The sequence below is a fragment of the Ictidomys tridecemlineatus genome, chromosome 4 (assembly GCF_052094955.1).
Source record: "Ictidomys tridecemlineatus isolate mIctTri1 chromosome 4, mIctTri1.hap1, whole genome shotgun sequence".
In the NCBI taxonomy this organism is placed as follows: domain Eukaryota; kingdom Metazoa; phylum Chordata; class Mammalia; order Rodentia; family Sciuridae; genus Ictidomys; species Ictidomys tridecemlineatus.
The window spans coordinates 133,113,017-133,125,405 of NC_135480.1; the positions used below are offsets into that span (position 1 = coordinate 133,113,017).

Below are 12,389 nucleotides of genomic sequence, written 5' to 3' on the forward strand. Positions count from 1 at the left end.
AATTGTCCTAATAAATTTATTAGAGAAGTGTTTTACTCTAAATGTTAAACAGACAGAATACATTTATCCTAAAACTATTTCATATGTATCATTATTCTTTCATTCTTCCCCAGAATGCAAAGACATGGCCCCATAAAGAAGAACAGACGAGGAGGAAAAAAGGTAGAAAAGGAAATTGAAAGTGACAAAGATGAGCGAAATGATTTTTAAAAGTGAGCATGTGGTATTGACAGGAGGAACTGAAAAGTCTGTAGAGTCATGCCAACATCTAGAGGGAGGGTGGCAGTTTGAAAATTGGAGAGGGGAGTGAGAAAGAGGAAGATATGAAGAAGTCACTCCTGTAAGGGGTGTAACTATCCAAAGTCCTGTTTCTGGTGGCTTGTGTATTTATTCATAGTTTATTTTCCCAAGGGCAAAAATGTCACCAGCCTAGTTTAAAATTTCCCTAAATAAAGTCAGACTACATTACTACCAAATTTTTATTATCAAAACAGATACTAGTCTAAGCATTCAATTCAGGAGTCTCATTCAGACCAGTGATAGAACAATATGGTCGGGTTATAACCTCCCACATGGCGGCTGGGCCAAGGATGTTTGATAACTCAGTTCTGAAGTCCTGATAACTATGGTATAAATATGTGATTATTTCAATTTTCTTTACAGATTATTTTTTTCAGGGCAGCCCAATAAACCCAATAATGTCCAGATTTACTAGAAAAAATTTTATTCATTTCCCCATGCACCAGAAAGTAAGTTAATAACATCCCACTGAGAGTGCTGTCAGGCTAAATCCTTCCATTGCTGAATGCACTACTGGGATAAATCTCCCTTCACTTTCCATTCCACCATCCACTTTAGGGCAAGGCCCTTGGGACTGCTCCAGATTACCCCTCCACACGCAGTGTCACAGGCACAAGCCCGAGTGGCCCAATCAGTGCCAAGAAAAGAACAAACTAAAAAAGATTAATTCACAGATGTTCATGCATTTCACATACACTGTGCCCCATGGTCCGTTGCTAGGGCAACAGGAGACCACCAGTGTGCGCTTTATTGGCTTTATGAAGTGCATCTCGGGGACTATAGTCCGAGAAATGCTGCATAATAATAGTGTGGCTTTTCTGAAGCCTTGTTTTGTGTTTATCCACATTTAACCTTCTGAGTATTATAAAGAACATCATTATGCACAGCCTTCAACCCCCACCCTCTTACCAAAATGCCAACAACTTTCTAACTAAAAACATTAAAATGCATCTCCTGGGGATCCATTTTGGGAAGACCCTTGTAAACTGTTCAACTAGTCCCATGATTTGGGGGGGGGGGACTATAACCATTTACAGATTGCTATATTAGTGCAGTCAACCATACCAACTACCCCTGGGCAGTATTGACATTACAAAACTGAAACACACGTCCCTTGTTTTGAAGGCATTGAGAGGAACCTGGCTTTTGAATATCAGGAGTTAGACTTATGCAGATAAAATATAGATCATGAGATCAGAGTTTCTAGGTGCCATCCAGCAGAACTTCCTGCAATTATGAAGATATTCTTTATCTCTACAGTATGGTAGTTTCTATGGCCACATGTGGCTATGCATACCTAATATGTGGCTAATGCAACTGTGAAGCTTTTTTCCCCAAATGTATTTCATTTTAACAAATTTAACTTTAAATAGCTGTGTGTGGCCAGTGGCTATAGTACTGGACAGCACAGTCTTAAAGGTTTACTGGATAACTACACATTTTTAAAAAATTACTAAAAAGCTAACTCTTCTTGCTTCTTGTTTCTGCTTATTTCACAAAAAAAGCGACTCCAAGTAAATTGTACATTAATTCATAAAAATATAACTTCAATAAATGTGCACAAGAAGGTATTCATAACCACTGCTACCATTATTCATTGTGCCAGTTCCAAAAAGCCCCTAGTATTGGGTCCATCATCTCTGATCTCTATAACTTAGGCCCAGAAAGCAAAACAATTTCCCCCTCTGATTCCCCACCCTTCCTCCACCCCTTATCAGGTTGTGAGGTTAAAATCACAGATGTCACAAGTCCCAGGGCAGTAGCATAGATCAAGTGTTAATCTAAAGGAAAGGGGTAAATAAGGGAGAATACCGGCTGGCAGGGGCAATGGAAGATCTGGAATGAAGAAGAGAAAAATAAAGCCAGTGAATAGATCAATAGAAGCAACAGCTTACATTCAGATTCACAGGAGAAAGAACACACTGAGACAATCATTTCCTGGGAAAAGCTCAAGCCTAATGAGAATTTACTCTGCTCCTTTATGCAACAACCAGCCCTTTTGTGGCATGGGCTTCCTGACTGACAGGAACCCAGGGCCCCTTAATAGGATTTCCATATTATTTCCAACACCTGCCCAGAAGTTATTTGTTTACATTGAAGGAGGCAAGATTCTCAAATCAGACATCTGCTTCTAGTTCAGGCATATCTTAGGAAACCATCTAGAAAGCAGCTTTGTTACCATGGTGACATTTTTATTTTCCTCCTTTAGTTGGCTCAAAACATTAGCATTTCCAATTTTATTTTGTTGTTCAAAAGGCCAAATGTCGCTCAAGAAAAACGAAGTGGGAAAAAATACAATTCTCAAAATTTTCCCAAATAATTAAAATGACTATAAGGAGGAATAAACAAAAGTGAGGAGCTGTTACATTGCCTATGGGCTTCTCTCATTGGGTGGCATGAGTAACTTGTTTACTCTTCCCCATCTCCCACCATCTCCTTTTCTCCTCCAATGCAATAGTCAGAGACTCAAAGGCATCTTAAAAAAAAAAAAAATTCAAGAATCCTTAAGAATGTAGTACAATTAATGAGTCCATTTCCATGAAAAAGAATTCCTCATACTTACCCTATCACCATATCTTAGAATGTTCACTTACAACAAGTATACTTAAGACATTTTAACTTCCACCTCATTGCCTTCAATTCAGTAAAAAGGGAAAGTGGTGAGGCAGAGGTAAGTATAAGCTTTTCAAGAACATTTAGTGGTTGCAGAGGAGATGGAATATTAAATAGTGTGGGGGGAGCAGACTGTGCGCCTGAGCAGGTTACAGGTGTGTATGGTGTTGTTCTGCTTTCTAGTGAAGCAGAACTAGAACATCATGGAACTCAGGGTAGAGGAAAAATGGTACTTCTTAAAATGAGAATTTCTTAGGCTACAGTCTAAAATGGATTTTAAAGTTGTACATTTTATTACATACAGAAATAATTGGAATGGTTCTGATTAATAATCTGATAAAGTTAAAACAATGTGACTCACATTGTTTAATATTTAGTAAGTATTCAATTCTAGCATTTAAGGCTTTAATGTGCCAGATCTAAGAAGCATTATTTGATGTTGATATGACTATTATCTTCACTTAACAGCAAGTTTATTTAAAAAAAAAAAAAAAAGCTAAAAACTCTTGCAGAAAGTACTACCATTCAGCCCTCAGCAAACTTCCTTACTATTACTCCTTTATGAAGCCTGTGAAATTCTGTTCAGCTGTTAATAGGCAGTTGCCACAGACATGACTATTAGACATGACTATTCAAGTCCAAAATTAGGACTCCTATTAATTGTGGCCCCAACTACAGTTTTTTTGAACCCAAAAAATAACTTGAGTTACTTCATATCACTATAGAATATGATAATTATGGTGGACAGAGGTAATATTGCAGAAATTCAAGAAAGCAAGAAGTAAGAGTATTACTAACCTTTCCCTTGGTTAATTTATGTTTGTTGCACCACCACCCCACAATAGGTTAGTGTTATCATAAGATGAGGAAAACAGATGGTGAACAATTTTTGGGAATATTTCTATTGGAAGAATTGTCTACATTTGTAGAAACAAATGCTTTTGAAATTCAAGTGCAAACTATAACAAACAAGTCTTGGGCCCTTCTTTAAGTTTTTAAAATGTTAAAACATAAGCTTACTGGCATACTTTCCAAGAGATAAAACACATTCTAATTAATTAAGAAATCAGAGACAATAAATATCAGAATGAAGATGTTTGTCCAGTAACTAAGTATTGGTTTAAAGGGGAAAAGAATTAAACCACCTTTGCCAAAATTAGCTGGGGAAGGCAGGCCTGACAATCAGTGGGACTCTGTTAATTAATATTTGTTCTGCTTCAGCAATCAGTGGAGGAGGGTGCAGCAAAATAAGCCTGTGTCCCTCCAGTCACATCATTAATCCATTCATACTCACCACCTGAGGACCAGCTATGCCCTAAAGACATTTATTCATCTGTTCCACAAACAAACAATTACAATACATTTTTTTGGAATTAGGGCACCTGTTACATTTCACACAGCTTACATGCCCAGCAGCAGGAATCAATTAATACTGAACAAATTTCTGCATCATAAACAAACAGAACCAAAGTTCTTGATTGTTCTCTGATAAGGTAACTAAACAGATACATAGTAAAAACAAAATACCTTTAAAAGAATTAAAAAGCAACAAATATGTTCAAACAATTTTAAATTACCATTGTATTTTGAAAAACATCAGATGTTTGCAAAGCATGCTTTAAACATTCATCTATCTCCATATGACCTAACCTCCCAAATGAAATACAACTTCCACTACGTTAATTTGGCTAATGGTATGGTCAGCTTTATTGCTCAAACTTACCATTCGGTGTGATAGTTTTATTTCAAAATTCATTTCTAGGGTGGGACCTAGAGTTTTATCTGTATGATCCATGAAGGTTAAGTGACTTGCCCAAAGATGCACAGCTTACTTAGTGAAACAGAGAGGATGCTTGATGAACCTGGCACAACCTTCCTGTAGAATGGCTCACATATAGAGGTTTTCATGTGATTCCTTGAAATGTCAGGAATACCTGAATCAAACCAGGAAGGGCCTTTTTCTTAAGATGGGAGAATGAAGTGTAGGTTTGCATGTTGGTGGTGAACAGTGAAGGCAATGTTATTAACAACCACATCTATGAATGTAAATTAATCTTCAACAGAGTTCTATTTGTATCCTTCATCTTTTACACACAAACTATGTTGTATTTGAAATTCAAAATCAATGTCCAAATTTAGAGAGAGTGAAAGAGTGAAAAATGGAATAAAGCAGGTGGGGGGAGGCGGTCAGGAAAATAGAAGGGAGTCCAACAGAATAGAAAGGGATTGAGAGAAAGGGAGGAAAAGAGAGCATGGGGAACAAAATCTACACTATGCCCATGTATAAATATGGATATATCACAAGGAATCCCATATATCTAAAGTTATAATGCCCTAACTGAAATAATGGTAATGATCAGTAGAGTAGAGCAAGCGGAATGGAGGAGAGAGAATAAAAGGGGAAGTACTGGGAAATGAAATGGATCAAATTATGTGCATGTAGAAATTTGGCAAAATTAATCTCATTATTATATGTAATTATAATGCACTAAAAAATGAATGAAGATAAATATGGAAATAGGAAACAAAAAAACCTAATTTACAAATATAAGTATTGGTTACCATAGGCTTTTTAAAGTATATTTTTCAATCTAACTTAAAATATATATTTAAGTACACCCATTCCCTGTGGATAATATCCCTGATTCCCCCATCATACTTGTAGCTCTTTGATACAAGAATCTTAATCATTTTTGTGGGAACATACAAGAAGACAAATCAAGGATTAATATCAGAAGGGAATTATAAAATTATAATTCTTAAGAAAAAAAAATTTAAAAAGTGAGAAAGACTAAGATTAAGAGAGACCTAAGAGTTCTCAAGACAAAATAGAATAGGCCCTATCTGGATCTTACTTAAAGCAAATCAATTTTTTTGTTTGTTTGTTTGTTTGAGGGGGAAGGCAGTGCTGGGGATAAAACCCAGGGCCTTATACATGCTAGGTAAGTGCTATATCTCTGAGCTACATCCCAGCACCAAATCAATTACTTAAAATAATCAAAGTCTGATTATAGGTTGCATAATAGACGACAATTATCTTTATTAAGTGACTGAAGGCATTATGGTTATCTAAAAGATACATTCATCATTTAAAGAAATGTGATGATTTTACACAATGAAATATAATATGTATGGGCAAAATGCATGCTCTCTGGAATTTGCTTTACAGTATTTGAGTAAAACAAAAGGAATAGATTAAAAACATGGTTAAATATTATAGCTCCTGTACATAGATGTCGGGTGTATGGAGTTCTTTGTACTATTCTGTGTACCTGATAGTAAGTGTCTAATTTTCAATAACAAAAAATAAGACTGAGTCATCCAAAGAGCTTTCCTTTGAGGATAGCACCTGCTATGTGATTCTGGGCAGGACCTTCGCACCTCTAAACCTTTCCCTGGAAATAACCTAAGGGTAAGCATAACACCTATTTTCACAGGTGAACTGTAAACTAGGAGCTCCAAGAGCACAGGGGTGATTCTCAGAGGAGATGAAAGAGTCCAGTGGATACTAATCTTACTTTTTCCAAGATTAGAATGAACAAACTGGAGTGCCCCTTATTAGATAGCTCCTATTCTCAGATTACTGATGACAGAGGGAAAAACAGGTGTTAACACAAGTGCATTACTGTTTTGCTTGCTAGTTTGTTTACTTGTTTTTTATAGTGTTTTAATTTCATTTCCTCTTCCCTTTTTAATTTAGCTTTCCATAATTTTATGCCTTTGTCTTTTTACAAATATCTGATCTCATAAGACTTTCAAAGCATCTCCTCTACTATTGTCCCACACAGGACATTTCAAAAGGTTAAACATGCTAAAAGCATTTTTCTTTTAGACAGATATTCCTGTGAGATAGAAAAAAAATAGCTCTGGGTGTTGGAGGGCGATGGCAAGTCACACAGGTTACAAAAGATCCTGGACTAGAACCTTGACCATTTAGTCTTATCCTGCAAAGTTAAGTGCAAGTAGAAGTAATCATTCTGCTAATTCAGCTAAAACCCCACTTTCACCTATAACACTCAACTAATAAGGCAAAAGTACTTTCTTGGCCTGAATCACACACTTTAATTTGAACATCAAAACAACCTTATTCTAATTTTCCTCTGATACACCATTACTGCCAACAGAAAATAGCAGAGAGAGAAAAGAGAATAGCAACATATAATGTTTTACCATCTATACAGAATAAACACTGAAATATAGATGGAACAAAATAAACAGGCACTATCCTAAACACAACTAAAGAGTAGATAATTATGAAAACCTTTGAATGAAAACCAAAAGAATTCACAGGATAAACCACAGTATAGAGGCTGGGACACAACTCAAGGGTAGAGAGATTGCCTAACATGTACAAGGCCTGGGGTTTAATCTCCCACTGTAAAAGAAAACAACACAACACACTATATACACCTACAAAAAAGCATTCAGTCTGAAAAATAATTATATGTAAATTAAAAAATTAAAATGTACCATCATACTCATACAACACTTAAGAGGGCAAAAAAATGTACTTCTAAATACATGTTACAAATTAAAAAATTAAAAATTCCTCAAAGATATGCATTGAGGGTTATTGTACTCAAGATAAAACATGAGAGGACTATGCAGACACATAAAATGGACATAATAAAAAATGCAATAGTATAGTAGCAACTTGGGAAATGCTATGGAGTTAATCAATATTTGATGATAATGAATTTTGCTATTTATATATAACCTGGGTCTTGATTTAGGTGCCTATCACTTTGCTGGGTGGTATTAGAACTATTTAAATACTGGGAGGGAAGATAATAAGGCTAATTTCCCCAACCTCAAGTTCATATCAAATTTTAGACATCTTGACTTTCACAGCTCTAAACCATTACACTTATTTCAGTCTTTCAGATGAAAACTAAAGAGTGATGTGAAAACCTAATAAGTCAAACAACTGATTTTTCTTCATGAACTGGTACCTCCAGGAACTGGGAAGCTCCTGGCAGTACTCCAAATGTTCTTTTCTGGAGGGCATTTTAGAGCCAACCACTTTTCTCCCTCAGTCCTCAGTGGGAAGAATGGGCATGTAAGTTCCACCACCTTAGAAAACACTTTGCTTTGTTTTATTTAGGCCTTTTTCTAAAGATATGGAGAAGAGTTCTAAATAAAGGAAAATGAAGTATGAACTTAATTTCTGGGCCTTTTGGAGAGCTAAACTTGAACTTTCCGCTCTACTATTAAGGGTGAGAGTAGACCATGGGCTGCTTCTGTTTTCAAGCCTCAAATGTAGGTCTTACAGTTGGGCACATGGAATCACTGGACAGCCACAGGAAAGCTGTAGGTGCTGTGGCTCCTTACTTTTAGCCCTACTACATACAAGGTTCTAGTTTAATTTGATTCTTGGACATCTATAGTGCTTTCTCCTTTAGATCCATATTTACATTCTCAACCCTTGTTGAAAAATTTCAAACAGAGGTCTGCAAATAACAGGCTTAGGAATGAACCTGGCTACTGCAGCTATAGAAAACAAGATCAATAAAACCAATAGCATGTGATTTAGTGGCTACAGAACTTTTAAGAAGAGAAAGGAAAAAGAAGAAAAAGAACCGATCATGTACCAAATGATTTCTTTCATTTCACTTGGCATCCAAAGGTAAAACACCTTAATTACTTCAGAGTAAGTTTAAATTTATATTTTATAAGCTATTCTGAAATATGCCCTATTTAATTATCTGTAACGTCAAGAAAACATTTTTAAAGTGTCTCTCAAATTAAACCCACCCACAATCATGTATAAATCAAAATTTTGCTACCATATCAAAATGTTACAATGGGGCTGTATAACATTGCCCACATCCTCATTACATGCAACACTAATTACTACCAGCAGATTCAGAATTTTGTGCACATTAGAGGCTTTTAGAGGAGCTATAAAAAATTTCAGGCACCATTAATTTAAATTTGTATTGAAATTTCCTTTTGACAGATGGCCAAAAATTACTTATTATTTAGAGTACCAGAGCTGCCTGTTTGCACATTAGAAGAGGAAAGGGAAAAATTAAAAGCAAGAAGGAAATTTATGTCACGTTCATTACCTGTTAAATGTTAAGGAGCATTATCCTGCATGAATAAATTATTTCATACAAGCCTGACTCCAGCTGCAGGCAACTGACACACTCTGGCTGATAAAAACCATCTCAAGTCACACAGCCAACAATCATAAAAAGCTCCTTTTAACCAGAAACCATTTAGAGGAGGATAAGGACGATAGATGGAAGAACAAGCAACTAACAACTTCTCTGAACATCATAGAACACATTTTAAAAAATCAGCAAACTATTTCACTTTGCAAATTTTTAGCTCAGCCCCAGACCTAACATAATAGAACTTCAAGTTTCAGAATGGTACCCAACCCAATAAAAATAACAATTTATAATAAGCTACCATTCCATAATAAATCAAGCTAAAATCATCTGCTTCGAATTCCTGTTTGTTTTCCCCCTGTCTTCTAGCTGCATAAGACTCTTCCAACTTCCAGGCTCTCCATGCTTGATTATAGATTGTTTCAAAATACACACTACTCGAATAAGGGAATATAAAACATAATTAACACAAAAGTGTGCACTGACTGGAGTATAAATATTTTCACAGTCAGCTGGGAATTGGGCATGAGAGAAAGCTTTCGTTTAGTTCACTGGCCTGCCTGAAGGTGTATATTTATCATTAAGAAACCAGGAAATGTTTATATGAAGGCCTCAGAACAACTACACAGGCTTTCACAGTGCAGCTATCAGTTTATCTAGTCATTGCATTTACTTATACTTCCAAAGTACACATGTATGGAACACTATATAGACTCTATAAAGAATTTTTTTTTTAAATCTAGATATTGATATGCATATTATCCAACAAAATACACAACCATAAATACATAATTAAATAATTTAGTGCATGCAGCTCCAATTGTAAATGTTGTCATTTGTATGAGGTTGCAGATGCCCTTTCAAATTACAAAGATTCTTGAAGAGTAAAATAGATATACTCAATTTTTATTTTCCATTATTTAAGGACTCTGGGAAAAAAATTTCCCCTTTTATTATAAAAGACAAGGAGCCTTTTAAAGAAGCATTCAAAGTGACAGCACAGATTGTTTCAGGGAAGATATTAGTCTTTGTATACAAAGTTTAATTAAAAACCCCAAGAGACGTAACTACCTATACTCCACAACATTCAATTACTATAAAATATAAGAAAAGGAATAGGCAGCATTTGTACTTTGGCCAATACTTGCAAACTGTCTTTTCCTTCTAAATCAGTAAATAATACAATGGCATATGTAACAAAAATATGCATAACATGATAGCATATTTACACTGTACTGGGTGGAAAAACGATTAAAACAACACTCACACTTTACTCATTTCTTTCCATGGCAGTCTATTTTGCCTTGTTTGCTTCCTAAAGAAATTCAAATATCCTAAGTACATTCCATTGTGGCATTATAAAGCACATACAAATCATTAGCCCCTAAATACCTTTTGTATTTCCTTATAACTTGTCTATAAAGGGATACAGAAGGCAGATAAGACAGAGGTAAAACCCAAAGAGAACTGCCATACTAGAAATCAAGATGTTAAAAATAACTAGCTTTGAAACTGGTGATCCTCCTGCCTCAGCATCCCAATGATCTGGTCAGCTGGGATTGCAGGCATGTGCCTCCATGCCCAGTTAAACATATATCAAATATGTGTATTTGATTCCCATGTCCAACACAAATCAGGCATTTTAATTTTGTAAAAATTTCTTTCCTTCTCTTAACTATTTGTAAGGATAAACTAATTTTTATGCTTAATAAAGTCAACTGTCAGGTTTGAATAAAAACAGAGACAGAGATAGATAGAGAGATAGAGAGATAGAGAAAGAGAGAGAGAGAGAGAGAGAGAGAGAGAGAGATAGGAAAAGAAACTGGTGAACAGAAGTGCTCTTCAACAATTCTTTTCCGGGTGCTTGGAACTGAACCATGGCCTCATGACCTCATGTGTGCCAAGCACATGATGTTCCACTAAATTACATCTCTGTGTAGCCCCCCAAATTAAGAATTATGATAAAAAATTTTATAGGATAAAATTTTTTGAAAACATGAAACTTGTATGTATCTCCTTTTAAATCAATTTATGTACTTCATTTCATTGTCACCTTACAGCCAAAGCTTAAGTGAAGAAAGTAGTTATTCTTTTTCATGTGGTTAAGACATAATAAGGAACAATGCAAATCAGAGTTTATGATTTAATCCTGCTCTACAAATATGATTCTTATAGAGAAACAGGATTATATTTTTAAAAATATCAACCACACATCTAAAAAGTCAGTTAACTACTATTCCATAAACTTAAAAGAATACATATTAGATTTACCCCTATCATTTAGAGAGCCCTTTTAAGCTAATTCTTTGTGAATTTTGAGTCCTACCTTGATGGAGTCTCTGTCTGTAGGCAAAACAGCAGCAACACAAGCAGATAAAGTAGTGGAAAGAAGAAAAAAAAAGTACTTGTTAGTTTACACAAACTCATATATTTATCAAACTTGATCTCTGTTAAATAATAAATTGCACAGATGTCAACTTTGCTGTAAGTTAATTATTAACATTACCAGATTTACAAAGCAAGTCTACCTTTGACACAATTTCAGAAGGACCAAAGCTGACCATGCTTATTACTTATGTACCTTGTCAACCTTTCTACTTATAAAAATGTTTATAATCATGAGTCAACTCTGTACCATAGCATTAAGATAACAGAAAAATGAGTGGTTCTCATGTCGGGGATGGTAAAATTATACTTATGTGATAAAAATAATTTATCCAAGATTATAATTCATGGACATGACATGGAAACAAGAGTAGAAACAAGCTTTGAATTATGAACCACACCCTTTGAACCACGGAACCACCACGTGCTAAGTAAATTCTGACAAAGGAATGCTGGGAGACTTTTTCATCTATTTTGTCTTTAACTATTAAAAATTATTAGTAAAGCATCATACAAACATATAGTCACACTGAAATGTCTCTATACCATCAACTTTCTCACAGGAGGGAAGCAGTTAACCTAAAAGAAGCACAACTGGCCTTTAAATCAAGTAAATATATAAATAAATAATTGTGCTATTCTTATAGTAAGAAATAAGTTACTTTTATGCTTTTAAACAGACTGGGTGAGAGAGGCAGTTAAATCAACAGATGTCACTAATTTGTGCTGTACTTTCTCAATTACTAAAACCACCAGAACTGTTTTCTTACCTGTAAGATTTTTACTGCCCTGAGTTTGTTCACCCGATTTATAAGTAATAATTGATTTAGTCAAATATCAAGTGGACATTTATTAGTAAGTCTTTCCCAAAATAAATTTGATCAAAATTAGCTATTAATGGAACACACTACTCCAAATACAGAACATCATAAGACTATTACTGATTTAGTCTCAAGAAACATAGGGTAGCTGGGG

General features: G+C 35.1%; 1 protein-coding gene across 13 annotated transcripts in view; it reads right to left on the minus strand.

Annotated features, from left to right (window-relative positions):
• The window catches only part of Tle4 (TLE family member 4, transcriptional corepressor), a 135,984-nt gene that overhangs the window by 53,933 nt on the left and 69,662 nt on the right, over window positions 1–12,389 (minus strand). For all 13 annotated transcript variants that reach the window (XR_013438061.1, XM_005335148.5, XM_005335147.5 and 10 more), the window contains one exon: window positions 11,356–11,372. Coding sequence is in view for 12 of the 13 variants with exons in the window: in XM_005335148.5 (XP_005335205.1) it covers window positions 11,356–11,372 (17 nt within the window). In the remaining variant the exon portion in view is untranslated. The remainder of the gene's footprint in view (window positions 1–11,355; window positions 11,373–12,389) is intronic.